Genomic DNA, 27491 nt, shown 5'->3' on the forward strand with positions numbered 1-27491 from the left:
ATTTTATAAAATTATTGGTCAATAGGCATGAAAATAAAAACAAAAACACCTTAGAAAGAATAATTTTGAAGGAGGAAAAATCATCATCCACTAAATTCATATCAAGAGATACTTTGATTAAATCCATTAAGGGAGCCATGCAATATTTTGTTGTCAAGAATAATTGGTACATGAGAATATAAATGAAATTAAGATAAGAATGAAAATTAATTACAATTCCATGTAGAAAATATCGTTGTGGTTTGATAAATGGGATATAGAATGGATCCATCTTCCTCATATTGGATTTGTCTTCATTTTACATGGATGATCCCCAAAGTTCAAAAATGCAATTACAATAGACTCTATTAATTCAAAGTCTTTTTCCTCCGGTGAAACTTTAGAGTTCCTTTGCTTCTTTTTCTTTGAACCAAAATACAATGAATTGACTCAGTTTTCATATGATGCTAGTCTTCTTACAACACAACATGGCCCCACAGCCCTTAGCATTTCCAATTATTTGGCCCACTGAATATGATGGGAAAGACCAACTTGGATAGGAAAAAAAACATCAATGGTCCAAGAGCTTCCATTGCAACTTCTTAAAGCTAGCTTACTTTTTTTTTTTTTTTACATGAAAAATGCTAAGATATCAAAGTGATATCTATTCAAAATCAAATTTTGGATTATATATATAGTGAAATCTAAGTAATTGAATGAGCATACAAACAAATAAGATTATTAAGACCCCTACAAATTGACTTGGTGAAGTCTGCGTTCTCTTGTCTCCTGCACCTACCACCTATTAATAATTTCCCCTACATTTCCTTCCTGATAGTTGCAAGTTTGTGAGCCATAACCTTCCAAATTGACTTCGTCAAGTCTGCGTTTTCTCGTCTCCTACAACCATCACCTATTAATAATCTCCCCTACATTTCCTTCTAGAATCTCCAAGTACAATAATTTTCTATACGTTAAGGACAGTGAAACTTCCTGTTGTGTACACTTGGTGGGAAAGATCAAATCAATTATGTGAAAACTTATGAATTTCCAATGTTGAAAATCTTAGATTTTACACCTTCATTGTAATTTAGGCCACTATTTAATATTTTTCAAAAACTCAAATAAATTTATAAATAGTTTTGTTTATTCACCTTTAGAGTCCATGTATCTAATTTTTTGAAAATTCGAAAATTTTTATTTTTCAAGTATTATAAAAATTGAAAATATTTTTTAGAATTATTATCAAACTTACTCTTAATTTCTTCTTTTTTTTATAAAAATAATTTATAAAGTATAAATTATTATTTAAAGTTGTTTGTTTGTTGCATATTTAAATTATTATACACTGATTCCACTTTAAATTAAAATACAATTTATTTGAAGAATTGGTTGATTTATACAAATTAGAGTTTTTTATTTATAAATTAGAAAATTCCCAAATTGTTACTCAATTGATGGAAATTTTGAAAAATTTTAATTTTTGAAGTTTTTTCTTAGAAAAAAAATAAATTATTGTTTGATCAATATCAAGCATATATGGATTTTTATTTGTCTTTTTTTGTTTTTTGTTATCGTGCATTTTAGAGGTGTCATTTATAAAATTATTTTATAAAATTATTGGTCAATAGGCATGAAAGTAAAAACAAAAACACTTTAGAAAGAATAATTTTGAAGGAGGAAAAATCATCATCCACTAAATTTATATCAAGAGATACTTTGATTAAATCCATTAAGGGAGCCATGCAATATTTTGTTGTCAAGAATAATTGGTACATTAGAATATAAACGAAATTAAGAGAAGACTGAAAATTAATTACAATTCCTTGTAGAAAATATCGTTGTGGTTTGATAAATTGGATATACAATGGATCCATCTTCCTCATATTGGATTTGTCTTCATTTTACATTGATGATCCCCAAAGTTCAAAAATGCAATTACAATAGACTCTATTAATTCAAAGTCTTTTTCCTCCGGTGAAACTTTAAAGTCCCTTTGCTTCTTTTTCTTTGAACCAAAATACAATGAATTGACTCAGTTTTCATATGATGCTAGTCTTCTTACAACACAACATGGCCCCACAGCCCTTAGCATTTCCAATTATTTGGCCCACTGAATATGATGGGAAAGACCAACTTGGATAGGAAAAAAAACATCAATGGTTCAAGAGCTTCCATTGCAACTTCTTAAAGCTAGCTTACTTTTTTTTTTTTACATGAAAAATGCTAAGATATCATAGCAATATCTATTCAAAATCAAAATTTGAATTATTATTATTATTATTATTATTATTATTATTATATATAGTGGAATCTAAGTAATTGAATGAGCATACAAACAAATAAGATTAAATTATAAAGGCACAAATAAATGAGATTAAAATAAAATAAAATTGAAAATTTAGTTGAAGAACCGGTTGATTTATACAAATTAGAGTTTTTTTATTTATAAATTAAAAATTACTACCCCAACCTTCCAAATTGTAATTTAATTAATGAAAATTTTGTTTATAGGTTTTTATTTATACCTTTTGTTTTCTTTGTTGTGCATTCAATAGGTGGCATTTATAAATTTATTGGTCAATGGGCATAAAAATAAAAACAAAAACACCTTAGAAAGAATAATTTTGAAGGAGGAAAAATCATTATCTGCTAAGATTTATATCAGGATGTACTTTGATTAAATCCATTAAGGGAGCCATGGAACATTTCCTTTAATTTTCAATTATATATATTATGAGGCTGTCAAGCATAATTAGGAGCTGATCATAGCAGCCCAAGACATACGCTTTAAGTCAATACCCTTTCCCAACAAACACGTTGGAAGTCAACATCAGCCCTAGTTCCCTCCAAGCTTTGGAGGCTTAGTATACAAGGCTTTGTCTTTAAAGCTTGTTTCAGGCCCTCACAGCTGTTGGTTTGGTGCGTCAGTCAATTCGGGTTTTTGTTTACTAATTCATATAACCTTCCAAATTGACTTGGTCAGGTTTGCACTGACTTGGCCAAGTCTACGTTGACTTGTCAACTACAACCATCACCATTAATAATTTCCCCTGTATATCTTGTCCCCCAATAAATACAACTGTTAATAATTTTCTACACATTAGGGGCTGGGAAAATATAGAGAACAGTTTTATAAATTCTAAATAATTTAGGTCACTGATTAGTCTTTTTTAAAACAACACTAATCAATTTAATTATAACAACAAAAGAAACCAGCAAAGTTTTGTTTATTGGAGTGGCAAATATTGATTCGATGCTACTAGATCCTAACATACTTTTTATATAGTATATAATCATATTTAAGTTAAATTTCTATTGACTTGCATATCCGTGTAATAAATAGATTAATTTTATTATCAACCTACATAATATGAGTTTAACTTGAAATATTTGACTCATTTTAAGTTAATAAATATATCAATTCAATCATAAACATGTCAAATTAAAATATTAATTATATAATATTTGAATTTATATTTTTAACACGATTTTATTTGTACCATATTTGGATTGACTTACTTCATAGAATGTCTTAAATCTTGACATGACACGGTAATCAACACTAATTGACCTTTTATTCATTTACAAGTTATTTGATTAAAATGGATGAAATAATTTCTAATTTATAAATTTAACTCATCACATTTTTTTCTACGTAAAAATTATCTATTTTTTTGGTAAAAATTATCTATTTTTCTGTAAAAATTTTATTTTTTTCTCATAAAAATAAGAATTAATTGGTAAAAAAAAGATAAAATAATCATCATATTTGTGATTTAACATCTTTCATATTTTTGTTAGAAGAATAACTTATTTTTAACATAAATCTCTTTGATTATTTTAGATACTTACATGTAAATTTTAAAATAAATAAAAAAATTATTATTTTTACAAGAAAAAATTGTTATTTTTATAAGAAAAATGGGGGCGTTTTTGTCAAAATATGATAAAAAATGATGGTGGGTTAGATTTTCAAAATAGAGATTTTAATGGCTTTTTTAATCAAATAACCCTAAAAATAAAGTTTTTTTTTTAAAAAAAAAAAAACTTATATATAAACAATCGAAAATATTGAATGATATGAAGCATAAAAATGGATTATTTTTTGAGTTGGGAACATTCATTTCATCCATTTTACTATCCAACAACCCTAACCCAAAGCATACATCGCAAGTCAGTCAATGCCGTTCCCAATACTCACGGTGTAAGTCCCGATGGGCCATCCCCGAATTCCTAGTACACGAGGATTTGAATTTAAGGCTTGTCTCAGCTCTATATTATGCGCACACCCCCTTCTTCGTTAGTGTCTTCACAGACTTCACTCTCGTATATCCAGCTCCGAAACAACATGGATAGTAGACCAACATTGATCTGGCTGCTCATTATTTCCTTGCACAGCTCGGGATGGGTTTCAGGTACCTTCCATGGAATCCAGCCTGGTCGCCGAGAGCTCACGGCCAGGGAAGGTAGGCATTCACTACTTTTGTACAATTTAGCACCATCTTGGCAAATGAGGCACCTCATTTATGGTTTTTGAAGCACATTAAAATTAGGGGTGGCAAAATCTATGACTAGTCAGTTTATTTGAAATTCTGTAGATTCTATTTTGAATGATCAGTTTGAAACTTAATTTGTAGGTTTCATAAGCATCGATTGTGGAATAGCTTCTGGCTCCCATTACATAGATGATGGGTTGCAGATACTTTACATTTCGGATGAAGATTTTATAGATACTGGAATCAATTATAATGTCGCCAAGGAATACATTGACAATGATACATTGAAACAGTTCATGAATGTTAGAAGCTTCCCGGAAGGAAACAAGAATTGTTACACCCTACGACCAGAAGGAGGCAAAGGTAACAAGTATTTGATCAGAGCTCGGTTCAAGTATGGGAATTATGACTCCAAGAATCTACTTCCGAAGTTCAAACTATATCTGGGTGCTGATGAATGGGTAACAGTGAATATAGAAAATGCGTCTCGTATTATCAGAAAAGAAATCATACATGTCCCAAAAACAGATGACATATACGTTTGCCTAGTAAACATAGATTCTGGGACACCTTTCATATCCACATTAGAGCTGAGACAGCTCGATAATTCCAGTTATGATCATCAAACCAAAACGGAGTCGCTGCTACTCTTCGGCAGGTGGGATTTTGGTCCAGAAGAAGATGATTACCTAATCAGGTGAAATTCTTTTGTTCTAGATCACTTCTGGTTAGAGAAATTTACTAGTTTCTGATCTTTCAGCTTAAGTTTGTGCAAAATCTTGTATATGTTGAACTGAGAAGTTATATAAAAATATGTTGGGATTTAGGGACGTGGATGATGTTTTCGACCGCATTTGGACCCCATTCGTGGGGTCTCAATGGGCACCCGTCAAAGCACAATATGAAAGTTCTTCCCTTAGTGACAGTGAGTATAAACTTCCAGTGGAGGTCATGATGGATGCTGCCACACCCGCAGATATAAGTGAGCCCTTGAGCTTCTCTCTGCATCTTGATGATGATCCTACACAAGATTTATACATATACATGCACTTTGCCGAGGTTCAGGAACTTGGAAAAGACGATATTAGAGAATTTACAGTCTCACTAAATGGTGACGATTCATGGGGTGGTGGCGAGCCAGTGATTCCCAAGTACATGGTTTCAAACACCTTACATCACCCATCTGCGGTGAGTGGAAGTACCACAAACGAATTGTCATTTGCACTAAAAAGGACTAATAGATCCACGCTTCCACCCCTTATCAATGCAATGGAAGTTTACAGGACAAAAGATTTCTCACAATCATCAACTAACCAAGACGACGGTATGTTCTTATATATATATATCCGTATGTCCTTACAATTTAGTCATTGAGCAGGGCTCAAATATGATCCAGCTTTTCCCTTTTTTTCCTTGGAAAATACTAGTTGTCGCTGTCAAGAACATCCGATCAGAGTACGGACTGACAAGACACTGGCAAGGAGATCCATGTCTCCCCTTGGGTTACGCATGGGCTGGCCTGCAGTGCAGTGACAGCAGTGACTCCCCCACTATAATCTCACTGTGAGTTATATATATATATATATATAGATATAGATATGTTTGCAGGGACTTGGTGAAAGCTAATCTTTCGTTACTAAATCACACGAATTAACGATTTACTAATAACTCCAACTGGCAAGCAGGTACCTTTCATCGAGCAACTTGACTGGGAATATCCATCCTTCATTTTCCCAGCTCAAATCATTAGAAAATTTGTAAGTATTAGTGGCTATCATGAGTGCTACACAGTGCCAGCTGTAGGAACATATATCTTCTCTGTAATCTGACGGAGGTCTTTACCCCAAAAATTATACTTGAATTATTTCAGGGATTTATCATACAACAACTTGACTGGAACGGTACCAGAATTTTTTGCAGACTTGCCATTTTTAATGGTCCTGTAAGTTGTTATATATTAAAGTTAAAAGTAATACGATATTTGATTGCTTGGTAGGATATGCAGGTAATCTAGTATTTGATATGCTGTGTTTGCAGTAATTTGACGGGGAACCAGCTAACAGGTTCAGTTCCCCAAACTGTTATGGAAAGGTTTAAGCATAGAACACTGAGGTATCTTCCATATTAATTTTCCACTACTCTTGTTCATGGTGTTTGGTTTGATGGAACTCTTGACTTCAATTATATTCTACTTTAATGCAAGTCTTGGTGAAAATCCGAATCTTTGCCCGTCAGTCTCATGCCAAGGAAAGGAGAATCAGAAGAACAGGTTCCTTGTTCCTGTTCTCATAGCCATTCCGACTGTAACTGTGATCCTTGTCCTCATAACTGCCCTTGCAATGATCATCCGCAAGTTCAAAAGGAGAGAAACCAAAGGTATTTTTTTTCTTTCATTTTCATTTTTTTCCTTTTAAGTGAGGATTTAACATTTTATTGCTCCATTTTTGTTGTGATTTCCTTAGCTACAACCATAGAGATGATCAGTGAGCACCCCAAAGAGGGGTCATTGAAGTCAGGGAATTCTGAGTTCACTTTCTCTGACGTTGCAAGTATCACCAATAACTTCAGTCGTACCATCGGTAGAGGAGGATTCGGACAAGTTTATCTAGGCACTTTGGCAGATGACACTCAGGTTGCCGTCAAGGTGCGTTCTGAGTCATCAATACAAGGCCCCAAGGCATTACGAGCCGAGGTTAGACGAATCAATCCATCCATGGTTCTACAGTACTAGAAGTTCTCCATCTGTTGTCTGACACTAAAAGATTTTGAAATATTGCAGGCGAAACTCTTGACGAGAGTTCATCATAAAAACTTGGTTCGTCTAATTGGGTACTGCAAGGATGGTACACACATGGCTCTCATTTATGAATACATGTCCAATGGAAACTTGCAAAACAAGTTATTAGGTATATATCCACCTCTCTTGATATAACTGTCATTGAAAGCTACTTGTGGACTTCAATGTTTATGCATTTGCTCAGGGAGAGAAGCTGCAGATGTTTTGAATTGGAAGCGGAGACTTCAAATTGCAGTAGATGCAGCACATGGTCAGAAATTAAGCGGATCTTCCACATTATAATTAACTTGCATTCAAATATTTCTTTAATTTGTGATTCTTTTCTTGCTTAATCGTGTAGGATTGGAGTATCTACACAACGGCTGTAAGCCACCAATAGTCCACAGAGACATGAAATCTTCCAACATTCTATTAAATGAAAAACTGGAAGCCAAGATAGCTGATTTTGGGATGTCCAGAGATCTTGAAAGTGGTGCTTTCTTATCAACTGAACCAGTAGGCACACCTGGATATCTTGATCCTGAGTAGGTGTTAATTAACGACATTATTCCTTAGAATTTTTACATAATTGCTTCCTTATTCATGAAATATAACTTCCTATGCAGATACCAGTTGACGGGAAATTTGAATAAGAAGAGCGATGTTTACAGCTTTGGGATTGTTTTGTTGGAGCTAATCACCGGCCAGCCTGCAATAAAGAACCCTGGGCGAATTCACATAGTTGGATGGGTTAGTCCTATGATTGAAAGAGGGGACATTCAAAGCATCGTTGATCCAAGGTTACAAGGAGATTTCAACACCAATTCTGCCTGGAAAGCTGTAGAGATAGCCTTAGCATGTGTAGCATCAACAGGAATGCAAAGGCCAGATATGAGTCATGTATTGGCAGACTTGAAGGAATGCTTGGGGATAGAGGTGGCCCCCAGGAGAATTCAAAGTGTAGGTAGCCACAGCATCGGATCAGGCAATTTCCTGGAAGATAGTCCCTGGGTTCTTAGCACTCAATCGGCTCCCCATGCTAGGTAGTTGTTGGAAGCTCCATTTTAATGTGATAAATTTGCTTAATGTTAGCATGTGGGAATATGGATTATGGTGCACTCCTCTATATTTTGAATTGTGTTCATGAAAAATACTATATTTGGTAATTGTAACAAATTTCTCACAAACTTTAATATTTGAAAATCAGACCCTTGTGGGATTTCACTTAAGAGAGCACTTTTATTGTGTGACAATCTTAATTCTCTTCATAGGACTATAAATCCTATATTCCGTGGTCGAACCAAGCACATCGAACTTTTTTACAAGAAAGAGTTGCAACAAGCAATTTTGTTTTGCATTATGTTTTTTGTTCTACACAACAACCGTATAAGTAATAATTCTCATTATCTCATTTAAAATTGAAAGAATTATGAAATAAAAATAGTAATTGCATGTGAAAATTTTTTAATTGTGAGTTTTGAAATTTTGTAAATTATTTTAAATTAATTTTTATTCAAATTAAGTGATTTCTATGTTTTAGTTTCCTTTATAAGTTAAGATTTACGAGAAACTTTAATATAAATAAATTCCTTGAGAAACAAAAAAATTGATAATATATATATATATTTAAGTCATATTTAATTTTTTTTATGATCGATAATTTTACTGATTTATGGTAAATTGATTTTACTATAAAATTGAAATAGTTTAATTTTTTTAAAAATAATTATTCAAAATTTTTTAAATCAATTTGAGTTTATTTTGTATTAAAATTAGATTTAAGCATTATAACAAAGTTATAAATTGAAAAAAAAAAAAGTGACCTTTTTCTCATTAATATTAAAGAAAAAATAATTAATTAATTAATTAATTTTCTTTTAAATATAAGTTAAAAAGTAAATTGTTTTTAAAATGACTTTATTTTTAAAGCAACTTAGGATGCCGATTAATGGTACGTTCCGCTACCATGTCCCACGTTTACTTGCTATGTCCTTCATTTACCTCTCGATTTTCCAATGGCAAGATTCCTAGATTTCAACCACACCTTACTGGTGGGATTTTTGCACAAAAAGTATAATTTTTTAAAATATCTTTTAAAAATTTATATCCTTAAAAAGATTAAATTGGAAATAATCTTTTAAAAAAAAATAAATTCAATATAAAAAGATTAACATAAAAAATTTTAAGATAAAAAATTAATCCTTTTAAAAATATGAGTTCATGGTAAAAATAAAATAAAATAAAATATATGGTGAAAAGTATTAATTTTTTATATTGACACAAAATTTAATTAATTAATTAATTTTTTTTCTTTACGTGTAAAAGGGTTAGCCGGTCTATTAATAAAGAAAGGAAACAAGACAATTTTTGTTCATCGGTTCGTATACATATAACCTTCCAAATTCACTTGGTCAAGTCTGCCTTGTCTTATCTCCTACCACTGTCACTTTTAATAATTTCCCCTCTATATTTGATCTCTGAATTAGTACAAAGATTAATAATTTTGTATGGATTAAGAAAGGAGAAACTACCTGTTGAGAACAGTTGATGGGACAGTCAATTACGTGTCAACTCATGAATTTCTATGTCGGATGTGAAAATCTTAAATTTTATACCTTCAAACTAATTTAGGCCACTAATTAATCTTTTTTAAAAAATAAATGCTAATTAACGTATACTAACAAAAGTAACCGTAAAGATTTGTTTACAAAAATGATAAACTTTGATAAAATTTTCGACTAAATTCTAACATGTTTTTTATGGGTTTGAATGAAGTACAAGTGTATTTAAATTCATAGAGACTTGCATAATCTATTTAATAAATAAGTTATTTTTTGTTGATCTATATAGCATAAATTTGATTTAAATTAACTTATTTAATAATTTTATTAATTAACTTAATTATAATTATAAAACATTTAACTCATATTTAACTTATTTTAACTTTACTTAATAAATATGTTAATTGAATCAATGAACATGTCAGGAGATTCATCATATAAAATTGTATAAGGTCTGACGTATAAGTTTATATATCTAATTCAACCTGATTATCAAATGGAATAAATAAGTTAACAACATGTTATTTTTTTAATAATTAGGTAATATTTAGGTTTATGTTTTTAATTCGACTTTTATTTGTATAGTTCTTGGATTGACCTCTTTTAAAAAATGCTCAAGTCTTGACACGATACAACAATCAATACCGATTGTCACCTCTATTTATTTTAGAGTTATTTGATTAATCTAACTCTTCATATTTTTTTACCAAAAATACATTATGTTAAAAATAAATTATTTTTCAAGTTAAAATATGGGTGGCTTAGAGTTACCAATTTAGTTTCATTTATTCACCTTTCTCTCCTTTTTTCCAGTGACAATAATCTCCAAAGTACAAAAATTATTTATTATAACCAATGAGTTGTAAATGTAGAATCATGGTTCTAAAATATATTTTCACTAAATATGGATAAATAAAGTAAAAAAAAATTTAACTATTTTAACTTAATACTTAAAATTAATTTTTACTTTAAATTATAATATTGAATTATTTTATCGAATATGTTAAATTTACTTAATGACTTAAATTAAGTCATTAAGTTATTAAATGATTTATAAACACTTACTTTCTTTTCAACTTCAATATTTGAAAATCAATCCTTATAGGGGCTCTTTAGCTCTTTTCATCTTGCCCACATCTCTTAGGGTTCTACAAAGCAACCTAGGATGGCACCTTCTAGCATTGAAGGATTCAACAACTACTGAAATTACATAGTTCTCATCCATATTATTAAATGTTAGAATTCTGTTCAAGATGGCATTTCAATTATTTTGTGGTAATCTTAGTGCTCTTCATATGATTATAAATAATATGTTCCATACTCAAACCAAGCACATCAAACTTAATTATCATTTTGTACAAAAAAGTGTTGCAATGAGCATTTTTGTTAAATGTTATATTTCTTGTTCAACACAAATTACACACATCCTCACCAACCCTCTATCCAGAGTCATTTGGAGAGCCTTGTTTCAAGCTAGTATTATCCTGGGCATGTTAAGAAATCAATTAAAATAGTGGGGCATGCAGTAGAAATTTGATTTCAATTTTAAATTTTCATAAATTTATTATAAATTAAATTTTTATTCAAATTAAGTGATTTCCATATTTGGGTTTTGTTTTTATGGTAAAATTCATGAGAAAATTTTTTATATAAATTTTCTTAAGAAACAAGAGAAAAATAGATAAAAGTAAAACTTATTTAAGTTGTATTTGATTTTCTTTATTGATTACAATTTTACAAATTGATAGTAAATTGATTTCTTTATATAATAGGAATAGTTTAATTTTTTAAATAATAATTATCCAAAATTTTTAAAACTCGATTTGGTTTTATTTTGTGTGAGAAACTAGATTTAAGTATTATAACAAAGTTAAAAGTTGCAATATAAAGGACGTTAAACTAAAAGTTAAAAAATTTCATTTTTTTCATTAAGACAAAATTATCTTTATAAAAATAATAAGTTAAAAACGTAAGATTGGTTTTGTTACAACTCCTGTTTTTTCTTTCTTTAAACATAAAATTTTTTGTATAAAAAAAAATAGAAATTCTCATTAAAAATTAATATGTAGAATAACTCCATGTATGTATTTAAAAATTAATTTAGAAAATTTTGAATTTTGAATAAGTAAAAAAATTTAATACATTAATTTTTTTAATTAATTTTTAAAACCATTACATTCTCAAGTCACCAAGAGTTGTTGTATTTTCTATAGAAATTATTATTATTATTTGCTTTTAAAAAAGAAAATAGGAAATATCTCCAAACAATTACTAAGGTCATGTTTGATTATTTTGTTTTCTATTTTTATTTTCAAAGAAAATTGAGTTCAAAAAATGGAAAAAGTGTATTTTCTAAAAAAGATGGAAATATTTTTAAAAAAGTGAAAATAAATAAAATCATATAAAAGGAATATGAATATTTATTTACTAATAATATTACAAAATTATAAGTTTTTTCCCTCTCTTTTTTAACAATACTAAAAATGAAAATTTTCTATTGCGTTATTAAAATAACTAATAGATAAAATAAAATAAAAATAAAAAATAAATATAATTTAGATATTTAATTACTTTTCATGTAAAATAATGAATAACAAACAGTAAGACACAATCCTCAATCCCTTCATTAATCATCAACATAACTTTTTTTTTTTTCTTATTATGTTATTGAAAGGACTATTAGCGAAAAGAAAATAAAAAAGAATAATCAAAAAATATAATTTGATTATGTTCATGTAAAACAAGAAAATTAGTACCAAACAAAGCTTTTGAATATCCACTTTTTAAAAGCAATTTTTACTTTTTTAACCAAACTTATTTCCAAAAATCAAAAACATAGAAAATGAAAAAATATTTTTGAAAAATAAAAAGTTAGAAAACTTGTTATGTTCACTGATACTTGCTATGTTCTTGCATCTTCCTCTCAATTTTCCCATGGCAATAATTACTAGATTTCAACACACCTTGTTGGCCCTCAGAGCTGGTAGTTTGGTGAATCATTCAATTTATTATTAATGTGACATTGACTAGTCATTAAAATTTTAAAATTTTGTAAAAATAAATAAAATGGAAGGGTTGGTTGATTTCTTCTTTTCATAATTATAGAAAGTTAAATTTATTGGAATGAGTTTGTTCACCTTCACAAATTGTAATATTTTCAACCATTAAAATTATAAAACCTACATTAAAAACTTCTATATTATCTATACATAAATAATATCTTTATGGAGAATAAGTTGACAAAATTATTTTTTATATTTGAATTTTGAAATAAATTTTATTTTTGAAGATGATTGAGAAATTTTTAAAAAATCATTCTTAAAAATTGTTTTTTAAAAATATTTTTCAAAAACATTCCAAACAAGCCAATGCTTATTTCCACCATAGGATTCATTTTGAAGAAAATTATTATTGCTAATAGAAATTAATATAAAGAGTTAACTAGGGACTATAGAAAAAAGGTACGTTTTCCATTAAATATGAACAGGTCAACTAACAATAAATAGGTGAACAACCCATGTATAAATGGGTCTGGCCAATCCCCAAAACATAGTTGCCAATAGGTGTACAACTTGGTGGGTTGGCCCAAACCAATCCAAACCTAACCCAATATTTGGGCAGGCTTAAGCAAATATTTTCAATACTAAAATTGAATTTGGACTAAGTTTTCTTAATTTGAACTTAATTTGGATTGGGATCAGGCCAAGGTTTAACCAACCCAACCTCGATTTAATGTTTTTATAATATTTATAATATATTTATATCTTATAAAATAATATTCATTTTCATTTTTATTTTAAAGAAAAAATATTAGATTGTAATTATATCATATACTTTTTTATAGTTTAGAAAAATATATAAGTTTATTTTTATCTTTTATTATTATCTTGAAATTTTGTTTTATTTATTATTTAAATTTTGATATGAATATATAATTTTAAAAAAAAAATCATTATAGATGAATTTTAAATCGTGCAATCCAATCAACCTAATTAACTCGAATTTAATTCAATCAGCCCAAGTCTAACTTAATTAATTTAAGTCTAATCAAATAACTCAAGTTTAATTTGATCAATTCAAAATCAACTTGAATTTAGAAAAATGAGGTTGAGTTGGGCTTGGGTTGAGTATCTCATGTTAGAGGTCACGTTAGATTAAGTTTGAGTTGATTATTTTTTAATTTAGATTGGATTCGGATTAACCATCAATTTGATCAACTAGCCCAAATTGCAGCTCTAGTTGTCAGACATCATATTTAAATATATATATATATATATATATATATAGAAAATGGCTCTAGAATTATAATTATTTTGCATTTAAAAAACATCCGAAAAACATCTAGCATTATAAAAAAATTAAATTAAATTTTAAAATTTTAAAATAGAAAGAAGAAAAAAAGAAGAAAAAAAAAAGGAAAGAAAAACAAAACTAGAGGCTCTATGTATGAGGCTTCTCCACCATACTCAAAAAACATCATAAGCTCCACAGTATGCATGCTTCCTCTTCTTTCTCTGGTTTTCATACACTTGAGACTTGGCTAAGAACTCTCACTTCTTATCCAACTCCTGATCATCAACCAATATTCCACAGAAAAAGACCAGCATGGACAGTAAACCAACACTGGTTTGGCTCATCTTTGTCTTGGTCACCACCATTTCCTCAGGCAACAACCCAGAATTGGTTGCCCGAAAACCCCATCACACTGCCTCAACCTTCCCTCACAACCATCCCTCTCCTTGGAGACTAGCTGCAGACACCCAAGGTAAGTTATGTAACCCTCCATTCTCCTCTGCAAGTTTCCACCATCATGGCTTATGACCAATAAGTCCTGAATGAGTTCGAATTTCTCGACCAATTTTCCTGTGTATGGATCCTACATTTGCTTGCTATGTTCCTGCATCTTCCTCGACCAATTCTGCAATGGCAATAATCCCTAGATTTCAACCACCTGCCTTGTTGGCCCCTCACAACATTTAGTTTTGGTACATTATTCAATTTTGTTTTACTGTGATATTGACAAGTCAATATAATTCCAAAATTTTGTAAAAAAATAAAAAAAATAAAAAAACAAAAAACAAAAATTGAAGACTTGGTTGCTTTCTTAGTTTCATAATTACAAAGAATCATAATACTTAAGTGGGTGTTTGGTTTTTATCTAAAACTTGAATATAGGTCTGAATTTGCCTCAAATATGAATAGAAATTAATATGAAATAATTACTATATTTTAATTTTAGATAAAAATTAAAAATTAAATGATTAATTTATTTTGTCAAGTCACGGGTAGAATAGTACCGCATATAGGCTTCCAAATTAATTTGGTCAAGTCTGCGTTGTCTTGTTTCATACTACTATCATTATTAATAATTAGAAAATTGTTTTACTTTTGAATGAAGTTCTTTGGTAGATATTGAAAAACAAGGTTTCGTGTACATTAAGCAAACCTTAATTTCCTCTATATGCAAGCCAAGACATACGTTGTAAGTCAATACCCTTTCCCACCAAACACGTCCGTTGGAAGTCAGCATGTCCAACCTTGGAGGCCTAGCATACAAGGCTTTGTCTTTAAAGCTTGTTTCAGCTCCATACTATCCATATCTCCTCTTCCTTCCTTAATCTTTAGACTCTTCAGTTTCATCCAGATTTTGTCGCCTCCTCTTAAGTGTTTCAAGCTCTGAAACAGCATGGATGGTAGACTGACGTTGGCCTGGCTGATCATTCTTTTGGTGATTATTTCCTTGCACAGCTCGGGATGGGTTTTAGGGACCTTCCATGAAAACCAGACTGGTCGGCGGAAGCTCTCGGCCCAGGAAGGTAAGCATTCATTTTTATATATGCCAAATTCTAGGCATTCTACAAAATATATACATCACTAAAAATATAAACTCAAATACTATATAATTATTAAACATGTAATATATCATATAACATATTTAATAACGGGTATTCATGTTTAATAATTAGGTTTAGTTAAATTTTACATAAGTCTATTATTAATATCTCATTATTTGTTTAAAAATAAATTTAAAATAAGTCAAATATTGATTAAATAGTTTTAAGATATAATTAAATATAATTATTAAATAAGTCAATTTAGATTATATTTGTATTATATAAGTTGATTTAAAAATTACCTAATGTATTAAACAAGCAAGTAAACTCGAGTTTGACCTATAGACGATTATGCTCAACCCGTACCCATGAAAAACCTATTTTGTCACCTCTAATTTTTATACAATTTGGCAGCATCTTGCAACACCATGTTTTCCTTCGTAAATTCAAGAGCAACTTGTAGTGCAGAAAAGCATATTTACAAGGGTTGTTTTGAATAAGTTTGAAACTTTGTAGGGTTCATAAGCATCGATTGTGGGATAGCTCCGGGCTCTGATTATACAGATGATGAAACTCAGATATATTACACTTCAGATGCAAAATTCATAGATACTGGAATCAATTATAATGTTTCCAAGGAATACGTTGATGAGGATACCGATCAACAACTCAAGGACGTTAGAAGCTTCCCAGAAGGAGACAGGAATTGTTACGCCCTAGCACCAGGACAAGGCAAGAATCATAAGTATTTGATCAGGGCTTGGTTCATGTATGGGAATTATGATTCCAAGAATCAACCTCCAGTCTTCAAACTATATCTGGGTGTTGATGAATGGGCTACGGTGAATATAACAAATGCCTCTGTTATTATCAGAAAGGAAATCATACACATTCCGACAACAGATGACTTAGATGTGTGTCTAGTAAACGCAGGTTCCGGGACGCCATTCATATCGGTGCTAGAGCTCCGACAGCTTAATGATTCCATTTATAGTCCAACTGAACCAGGATCCCTGCTACTCCATGACAGATGGGATTTTGGTACACAAAAAGAGAAGTGGAGCTTAATCAGGTGGGGCACTAAAAGACGTTACCCTTATATCTGTTTCTCAAAACAGACAACTTTTCTGGTTATCAGAAATGTTTTTTTCTCTTTCCTAAAGAACAGAAAACTATTTTTAGAAACAATTACAAATCAGACATGTTTTACTAGTTTCTTTTTCAGCTTAATTCTCTATGTATATTGAACTAACAAGTTATGTAAACATAAATTGTGATCATATAGGAGCAAAGATGATGTTTACGACCGGATTTGGAGACCATTCACACAGTCGTCTTGGGAGTCCATTAATTCATCAGTTGTAAGATCTTCCTTTAGTGTCTCTGACTATAAACTGCCAGGGATTGTCATGGCGACTGCTGCAACACCTGCAAATGAAAGTGAACCCTTGCGAATCTCTTTAGACATAGATGATGATCCTTCTCAAAAGTTATACATTTACATGCACTTTGCCGAGGTTGAGGAAGGCGTGTTCAGAGAATTTACTACCTTCGTGAATGATGATGAGGCATGGGGTGGGACTGTGCTTACTACATACCTTTTTTCCTACACGGCAGAGAGCGACTATTCCATGAGCGGAAAGTACCACAAAGAAATTGTCCTTTTCACTAAAAAGAACAAACAGATCCACGCTTCCACCAATTATCAATGCTATGGAGTTTACATAATAAAAGAATTCTCACAAGCATCAACTCAACAAAACGATGGTAGGTTCTCTTATTTTCGTTATATGTTCTAATTTAGTTACTGAGCAAGGCCTGAACATGATCCAGCTTTATTTAATTCCTTTTTTGTTTTTCTTGGAAAATACTAGTTGATGCAATCCAGGGATCAAATCAGAGTACGCAGTGAGCAGGAACTGGCAAGGAGACCCATGTCTCCCAATGGAATACCAATGGGATGGCCTGACTTGCAGCCACAATACTTCCCCTGCTATAATCTCATTGTGAGTTTGGCATTTCAAACAACTTTATATTTGCAGGGACTTAGTGGTGAAAATTATTAGAAGTAATAAAGTTGGATATGATTTGTCAACACAACTCAACTCCACTACGCTTTTCATGGATTTTGATCAAATATTAATTGGGTTTAAGTGAAGTTTGATAAATAGATAGTTTCTTAGGTCAACCTACATGCAGTAATTTCATCTGGATGAACACAGTTAATAATACTAATGATAAATAGATGGCCTGACTTGCAGCCTCGATATTTCCCCTGCTATAATCACATTGTGAGTTTGGAATTTCGAACTACTTCATGTTTGCAGGGACTTACTGGTGAAAGTGATTAGGGGTTGCTGGTGAAAGTGATCAAGGGTTGCAAAGTTTGATACAACTCCTTATCACTACTCAAACCCACCATGTTTTTCATAGATTTGGGTGAAATATTATTGGGTTTTGGTGAAATTCGTGTCAACTTGCATAACATGTTTAATAAATAGATAATTTATGGTTTAACTTGTATGTATACCACAAATTTAATCCAAATTGACTCATTTAATAATCTTGTTAATTAACTTCATTATAATTTTAGATTATTTAATATATATTTAACTTATTTTAAATTGTTTTTAAATAAATAGGTCTAAAAAAAAATATTTGATTGAGACATATCATATATACTTATACAAGACCTAACTTAACCCGATTATAAATATGAGAACTTAATTGTTAAATAAATTAAATGGGTTACACAATGGGTACTACCTATTTAATAATTAGATATTATTTAGGTTTATATTTTTAACACGATTTTATATTGGTTTTGGGTTGACCAATATAGCAGAACACTTAGGATTTACTAATATATGCCACTCTACCTAACAAGCAGGAATCTCTCATTCAGCAATTTGGCCGGGAATATACTTACTTCATTTTCGGGTCTCAAATCTTTACAAAATCTGTAAGTATTAGTGGCCTTATGAATATCTTCTCTATAATCTGATGGAGGCCTTTGCTCAAAATGCATGCAACTCAAACTATAATTTCAGGGATTTATCATACAACAACTTGACCGGACCAGTACCAGAATTTTTTGCAGACTTGCCATCTTTAACAACCCTGTAAGTAATTAACTTTTAGATTTGGGATATTTGAATTCTTTAGGATATATATGCAGGTAATCTGAGTATTTGATGTTGTCTTTGCAGTAACTTAACGGGGAACAACCTAACAGGTTCGGTTCCACAGGCTGTTATGGATAAGTTGAAGGATGGAACTCTGAGGTTTGCTTAATTATCGTTTCTAGTACTTGTTCTTAATGTTTTTTTATAGAGTTCTTGACTTCAATATCCATATATTTTGATTATAAAGTTTATTAATTAGTGGACGCACCATGTTCTATTTTATGGAAGTCTTGGCGAAAATCCAAGTCTTTGTCAGTCAGCCTCGTGCCAAGGAAAGGAAAGAAGAAGAGCAGTTCCTTGTTCCTGTTCTCATAGCTATTCCGAATGTAATTGTGATCCTGATCCTCATAACTGCCCTTGCAATGATCATCCGGAAGTTCAAAAGAGAGAAACAAAGGTATTTTCTTCTTTCATTTTCATTTTTTCTCTTTTAGTGAGGATTTGACATTTTATTGCTCCATTTTAATTGTGATTTCCTTTGCTACAAATATAGAGAAGTCAGGGAATTCCGAGTTCACTTACTCTGAGGTTGTGAGTATCACCAATAACTTTAGTCAGACCATCGGTAGAGGAGGATTCGGACAAGTTTTTCTAGGCACTTTGGTAGATGGCACTCAGGTTGCCGTCAAGGTGCGTTCCGAATCATCAATACAAGAAGCCAAGGCATTACAAGCTGAGGTTAGACAAAGCAATATTCCATCCATGCTAAGTTAAATTCTACAATAGAATTTCTCCATATGATGTCAGACACTAAAAAATTTGAAATATTGCAGGTGAAACTCTTGACGAGAGTTCATCATAAAAACTTGGTTAGTCTAATTGGGTACTGTGATGACGGTACAAACATGGTCCTCATTTATGAATACATGTCCAATGGAAACCTGCAACAGAAGTTATCAGGTATGTATATGTATTGACCACTCTTGATCACAGGTATATTACTGTCAATGGAAGCTACTTGTGGACTCTAATGTTAATGCATTCGCTGCAGGGAGAGAAGCCGCAGATGTTTTGAATTGGAAAGAGAGACTTCAAATTGCAGTAGATGCAGCACATGGTAGGCAATTAAGCGATCTTCCACATTATAATTAATTTGCATTCAAATATTTCTTTAATTTGTGATCTTTTCTTGCTTAATTGTGTAGGATTGGAGTATCTACACAATGGCTGTAAGCCACCAATAGTCCACAGAGACATGAAATCTTCCAACATTCTATTAACTGAAACACTGGAAGCGAAGATAGCTGATTTTGGGATGTCCAGAGATCTGAAAGCGGTGCTTTCTTATCAACTGACCCAGTAGGCACACCTGGATACCTTGATCCTGAGTAGGTGTTAATTAACGACATTATTCCTTACAATTTTTACATAATTGCTTCCTTATGGATCATGAAATATTAATTACTTCCTAAAATATGCAGATACCAGTCAGCGGGTTTGAATAAGAAGAGCGATGTTATAGCTTTGGGATTGTTTTGTTGGAGCTAATCACCGGCCGGCCTGCAATAATCCCTGGGGCATTTATATAGTTGTATGGGTTAGTCTATGATTGAAAGAGGGGATATTGAAAGCATTGTTGATCCAAGGTTACAAGGAGATTTCAACACCAATTCTGCCTGGAAAGCAGTAGAGATAGCCTTAGCATGTGTAGCATCAACAGGAATGCAAAGGCCAGACATGAGTCGTGTAGTGGTAGACTTGAAGGAATGTTTGGAGACAGAGGTGGCTTCCAGGAGAATTGAGATGGTAGGTAGCCATCTAGAAGATGTTCCCGTGGTTCTTAGCACTGAATCGGCTCCCCATGCTAGGTAGTTGTTGGACGCTACTATTTTCAGTTAGTGTGATAGATTTGCTTAATGTTAGCATGTGGGAATATGTTCAACCCCCTTTATTTCGAATTGTGTTCATCAAAAATTCTATATTGGATAGTTGTACCAACTTTAATCGGCCCTTGTTTCAAGCTAGTATATAGCTATGATATTTCCTTATCTTGGGGATTGGGAACAGTTGATAGGAAAGATCAAGTCAATAATGTGAAAAATTCATGAGTTCAATTCTCTTGAGTTTGCAATGTCCATATTGGATGTGAAAATCTTATATTTTATACATCCAGAATATTTTAGGCCACGGATTAATCATTTTTTTTAAAACACTAATCAATTTATAACAACAAAAGGAGATAGGTGAAGTTCTATACACCGGCCGGGCAAAACTTGATACTATTTGTCAACATGACTCGGGTTCAATATATTGTTTACATGTTTAAGTTGAGTAGATTTCTGTTTAGATCAAATTCTTATTATCGTGTATAATCTGTTTAATAAATAAATCATTTTCGAATCAATTTGTATAATACAAATTTGATCCAAATTAATCGATTTAATAATCGTGTTGTTTAACCTAATTCAACGCCCCTAAGGTTTGAAATAAATACACCTGGCCACCATTAATTTGAAATTTCATCAAATATTTCTCTTTCCCTTTCCATTTGTTATTTTCACTCATTTTTCTTATTATTTAAAATAAGAGTGGTATTTGATGAAATTTCAAAGTTATGAAAACTAAGTGTGTTTAATTCAAAACTCGAGAAATCTTTATAACTATAAAATATTAAATTCATATTTGACTTATTTTAAATTTATTTTAAAATTAATATGTCAATTTAATTATAAATATGTTAGATTGAGAAATTAATGATCATATGAACTTATGCAAAATCTAAGTCAATATAATTATTAAATAAGATGATATGATTATTAAATTAGTTAAATAGATTACACGATGTGTTACCAATTTAATAATTAGATAGTATTTTAATTTACATTTCTAACCAAATTTTTATTTGATAAGTTTGAATGGAGCTATTTAGTAGTATGTTTGGTCCTTGACTCAACACAAAGGACACAAATTCCACCATCAACAAACACCAATTCACCTTTCTCTCCATTTTCTCGTGACCAAGATTCGTCTTGGTGTTTCAAGCTGTGAAACAACATGGATGGTAGACCAGCATTGATCTGGCAGGTATTTCCTTGCACAGCTCGGGATGGGTTTCAGGGACCTTCCATGGAAACTAATCTGGTCAGCGGGAGCTCACGGCCAGGGAAGTAGGCATTCGATTTTTATACAATATAGAACCATCTTGGCAAATGAGGTAGCTTTTAACTCCCACTTCATATGTTGACAAATTTTGTTATTGCATGTGTTGGGGTAAAACAATGTCGCTAAGTCGATGATAAATCACTCAAATGATGATTCTTAAAATAGATCCACGAGATGTGATGTTGAATACTATAAAAGGTTTGGTTTACTCTTAATGAATACTAATTGGTTTTCAAACGAAATAGTCAAATCTCAACCCAATAAATACACCTCATTTTCTAGCCTATCTTAAAATTGTGAAAACCTTGCAACACAAATCTCCCACATGTGGTTAGAAGGGTTTTTTTGTCTCAAATTTTTCGAACCGATATACATTCTTTTTTTCAAAGAATATTATATAACATATTTCCTTGTTAAATTTTTAAAAAAGTGAAAATAACATAAAAGAAATATAAATATTTATTTATCAATAATACTAAAAAAATATGAATTTTTTCCTCTCTTTTTTGTTAACATTATCATATTTTCCTTTCCCTTTAATAGATCAAAATATATACAATTGGCCGATCAATTCCCCAATATATTAATATTTGTATTACATTAGAAAAATGAAATTTTCTATTATATTATTAAATTAATTAATAGATAAAATAAAAATAAATATAATTTAACTATTTAATTATTTTTCATGTAAAAAAATCAACAAAACAATTTGACACGATTGATCAATTCCTTCATTAAACATAAACATACTAATTTTTTTCTTACTATACTATAAAACAAGTACCGGAGAAAAGAAAACAAAAATAATGATGGACAAATATAATTTGAATATTTTAATATAAAAAAAAATAGTACCAAAAAAAATTTTTCCTTGCCTTGCTGGCCCTCACAGCTGTTAGTTTGGTGAATCATTCAATTTCATTGTTAGTGTGATATTGACTAGTCATTAAAATTTTAAAATTTTGTAAAAATAAATAAATAAATAAATAAAAATAGAAGGGTTGGTTGATTTCTCCTTTTCATAATCATGGAAAGTTAAATTTATTTTCAAATTGTTGTAAATAAAATTCATCACAAAGAATTATAATATTAAAATATAAAAAAATTAAGAAAAAATAGAAAGAAAACCAAGTAGAGGCTCTATGGAGAAGGCTTTGGCATAGTCAAAACCGGTTAAGTTCCACAGTATGCATGCTTCCTCTTGTTTCTCTGGCTTTCATACACATGAGACACATGAGACTTGGCCAAGATCACCTCTCACTTCTTATCCAACTTCTGATCATCATTCATCATACACCATCATTCCACAGAAAAGACCAGCATGGACAGTAGACCACCACTGGTTTGGCTCATCTTTGTCCTGGTTACCATCATGTCCTCAGGCAACAACCCAGAATTGGTTGCCGGAAAACCCCATCACGCTGCCTCAACCTTCCCTCACGACCATCCTTCTCCACGGAGACTTGCTGCTGACACCCAAGGTAAGTTATGTAACCCTTCATTCCTCTGTACAAGTTTCCACCGTCATGGCTTATGAGCAATGAGTCCCACATTTTTCATACTGCTCTCTCTGAATGAGTTTGAATTTCTGTAGGGTTCATAAGCATTGACTGTGGGATAGCTCCAGGTTCATCTTATACAGATGATAGAACCCAGATACATTACACTTCTGATGCAGAATTCACAGACACTGGAGTCAATTATAATGTTTCCAGGTCTGAAAATCCTTCAAAGCAGCTCATGAATGTTAGAAGCTTCCCAGAAGGAGCCAGGAATTGTTACACCCTAGAACCAGAAAAAGGCAAGGGTAATAAGTATTTGATCAGAGCTTTCTTCATGTATGGGAACTATGACTCCAAGAATCAACTCCCGGTCTTCAAACTTTATCTGGGTGTTGATAAATGGGACACTATCAAGTTCAAAAATTCAAACAAAATTGTAAGGAAGGAAATCATACATATCCCCAAAACAGATTACATAGATGTGTGTCTAGTTAACAATGGCTCTGGGATACCCTTCATATCTGCATTAGAGCTTAGACCGCTTGATAATTCCAGTTATCATAAAACTGAACTGGGTTCTCTGCTACTCTCTAACAGATGGGACTTCGGTTCAGAGCAAGAAAAGTTTCAAGTCAGGTGAATCACATGATTTGGTAGATCTCTAACATGACCTGTTGGCTGAAATTTATAACATTGTGAACAATTCTCATAAAAATGGACCTTTTTTAGGTACAAAGATGACGCTCTTGACCGCATTTCGAACTCCTACAAGAATGCTTTTTGGGAATCCATAACTGCAGGATTTGAAAGCTATTCCTACAGTGACAATCCCTTTAAACTTCCGGGAATAGTCATGTCTACTGCTGCAACACCTAAAAATGAAAGCGAACCCTTGAGCTTCTTCCTGGATATGGATTATCCTTCTCAAACATTTTATTTGTTCATGCATTTTTCTGAGGTTTTGCAACTCCAGGGCAACCAGTCCAGAGTATTTACCATCTGGCTGAATGGCACCTTATGGAACGATCATGTGGTTCCCAAACGCTGTAGCTCTACCAGAATATTTAGAACAAATTCTGTAAGGGGAAGTAGATTGTTATTTTCACTTGTGAAGACGGATGAATCCACGCTTCCCCCCATTATCAATGCCTTGGAAGTTATGTGATAAAGGAATTCTCACAATCAACAACTGACCAAGATGATGGTATGTTCTTATCTTATGTGTTGTATGTTCTGATTTAGTAATTGAGAAGGTTTAAGTGCCTACTAGATCTGTTCAATTGTTGTTTCTCTTCGTTGAAATTATAGTTGAGGCTATCAAGAAGATTAAATCATGTACATGGTAGGAGAAACTGGCAAGAGATCCATGTCTTCCAATGGATTACCAATGGGATGGCCTGAAATGCAGCGATAATGGTTCCCCCACTTTAATATCATTGTGAGTTTGGCATTGGAAAAAACATTTCTGTATAGGGACTTAGTGAAAATGACAAATATCTACTAATTATGCTATTCTAACTGGCAAGCAGGAACCTCTCATATAGCAATTTGACAGGAAAGATACATCCTCATTTTCCAATCTCAAATCATTACAAACTCTGTAAGCATTAATGAAGATTAAGTACATAATTTGATGGAGTTCTTCATTCCAAAAGTGTATTTTAAATTGTTTCAGGATTTATCTCACAATAACTTGACTGGATCAGTGCCAGAGTTCTTAACTGAACTGCCATCTCTAACATTCCTGTGAGTGATCAATTGGCCTTTTGGTATTGCAGAGTATGGTTTCTTGTAAGGTATGCAGGGTAATATAGTATTTGATGCTGTGTTCGCAGTAATTTAGCAGGGAACAACTTGAAAGGTCCAGTTCCTCAGGGGCTTATGGAGAAGTATCAGCATGGCACATTGTACTTGAGGTTTGCTTGTTTTTCATATCCAAGAATTTGATCTTTACTCCTGAACTCGCTTATATTTTGAAAGCTAATTCTGACAATATGATGAAAAGATCATAGTCCTATAACAGTTCAGCTATGCTGATGTTAACATGTTCTGTTTATGCAAGTCTTGGAGAAAATCCAAATCTTTGTGTGTCAGTCTCATGCAAGGAAAGCAGAACAAGAACTTCATTGTTCCAGCTCTCGCATCTGTTATATCAGTTCTGGTCCTGTTCCTTCTAATTGCTGTTGGTATCATTTGGAACTTCAGAAGGAAAGAAGACAGAGGTATTTTCTTTCTTTCATTCCCTTAGATTTCGTATGATTCTGCATTTTATTGTAGAGGTGTGACCACTACTGGCCTTGTTATGGAACCTGTCTGAAAGGACTTCAAACTCATTGATTTCGTATGAGGTGCAGATCAAGGGAAAAAAAAGAGAGGATTGAAGAGATGACCCACTTCTAATTCATGAAAATCACATAAAAAATACATTTTTGTTGATACATTTCTGCTTGTTGCAATTGTGATGATTTTCTTAGCTATGGAGATGGTCACCAGAGAAGGATCATTGAAGTCAGGGAACTCAGAGTTCACTTACTCTGAGCTTGTGACTATTACCCACAACTTCAGTTCCACCATTGGACAAGGAGGATTTGGAAATGTTCATCTAGGCACTCTGGTAGTGGCACTCAAGTCGCGGTCAAGCTACGCTCGCAATCATCAATGCAAGGCCCCAGGGAATTTCAAGCTGAGGTTAGACACCAGCATTCCATCCAGGTTCTCTATCACCATAAATCTATCCATCTGATGTGGAAATGTGACTATAATAATAGGACATGCCAGTATGCCACTGAACAATTTTGCATTGCAGGCAAAACTCTTGAAGAGAGTCCATCATAAAAACTTGGTTCGCCTTGCTGGTATTGCAATGATGTACAAACACGGCCCTCATTTATGAATATATGTCTAATGAAACCTGAGACAGAGGTTGTCAGGTATCACCATCTTTATGTTCTTAGACTTGATCACTAGAAGTCAGGACTTGACCTAACTACAGAAATCTATATAAATTTTCGATGCAGGGAGAGATACAGATGTTTTGCATTGGAAAGAGGGCTTCAAATTGCAGTTGATGTAGCACAAGTCAGTAACAGATTTGCTGCCATACTATTCTCCTTCAAATACATTTTTCTGATCATTTTCTTACTTATTTCTTACTTAAAAGTAAGGTAATGATGGCTTATTGGAACTGTAGGATTGGAGTATCTGCCACAATGGTTGCAAGCCACCAATAATCCACAGAGATGTGAAGACTTCCAACATATTATTAAACAAAAAAACTGCAAGCTAAGATAGCTGATTTTGGCTGTCCAGAGACCTTGCAATTGAAAGTGGCTCTCATGCATCAACTATTCCTGCAGGCACACCAGGATATCTGGATCCTGAGTAAGTGTTAATATATAGATTTCTTGGAATTTCTACACAACTGCTTCTTTATTCTCATAACCCCTTTTTAGTATTACTCATCTGAAATTGAATAAAAGGAGCGATGTTTATAGCTTTGGGATTGTCTTGTTGGAGCTGATTACTGGCCTGCCTGCAATTAATAACCCCTGGAACATCCACATAGTCCAATGGATTAGTCCTATGCTTAAAAGAGGGATATTCAGAACATTTTGATCCAAGGCTACAAGGAATTTCAACACCAATTCTGCTGGAAAGCTCTAGAGACAGCCTTAGCATGTGTACCATCAACTGCAATTCAAAGGCCAGACATGAGCCATGTACTGGCAGACTTAAAGGATGTTTGGAGATGTGGTCCCATGAGAACTCAGAGGATGAAGCTACAAAATGGGATCAAGCAACTCCCTTAAAGCTATGCCGTGGATCTTGAAGGTGAATGATCCCCATGTTAATATTATGGAACACCGTTAGCTTCCAGTTCAATTTGCAGTCATATTGTCCCATTTTCATGTGACAAATTTGCATAAAGTTGTCTGTGTATTAGGCAGTTCTCTCATCCTTGAATTTATAGTGAAAAATGGTAAGATGGATACTATTCCAACTAATTCTCAACTTCTCTGGCGGCGCAAACCCGCCTTCAATTATTTGAGA

The 27491-nt window shown here is 32.1% G+C and overlaps 1 protein-coding gene, 1 long non-coding RNA gene and 1 pseudogene across 2 annotated transcripts; all 3 read left to right on the forward strand.

The window, feature by feature from the left end:
- The first annotated feature begins 4289 nt into the window (after positions 1 to 4289).
- LOC117922319 lies at positions 4290 to 20822 on the forward strand (annotated as a pseudogene).
- A 2285-nt stretch (positions 20823 to 23107) lies between these two features.
- LOC117922429 (probable LRR receptor-like serine/threonine-protein kinase At1g05700) lies at positions 23108 to 24606 on the forward strand. The gene is made up of 3 exons (XM_034840567.1): positions 23108 to 23420; positions 23534 to 24077; positions 24171 to 24606. Exons 1-3 carry the CDS (start codon positions 23261 to 23263, stop codon positions 24604 to 24606), a joined length of 1140 nt encoding a protein of 379 aa, XP_034696458.1. The 5' UTR covers positions 23108 to 23260.
- A 506-nt stretch (positions 24607 to 25112) lies between these two features.
- Positions 25113 to 26053, forward strand: LOC117922324. Its single transcript, XR_004652473.1, has 4 exons — positions 25113 to 25187; positions 25277 to 25357; positions 25504 to 25663; positions 25916 to 26053. It is a non-coding gene; the product is annotated as an uncharacterized LOC117922324 (long non-coding RNA).
- Positions 26054 to 27491: the final 1438 nt, after the last annotated feature.

Source organism: Vitis riparia, chromosome 9 (assembly GCF_004353265.1).
Source record: "Vitis riparia cultivar Riparia Gloire de Montpellier isolate 1030 chromosome 9, EGFV_Vit.rip_1.0, whole genome shotgun sequence".
In the NCBI taxonomy this organism is placed as follows: domain Eukaryota; kingdom Viridiplantae; phylum Streptophyta; class Magnoliopsida; order Vitales; family Vitaceae; genus Vitis; species Vitis riparia.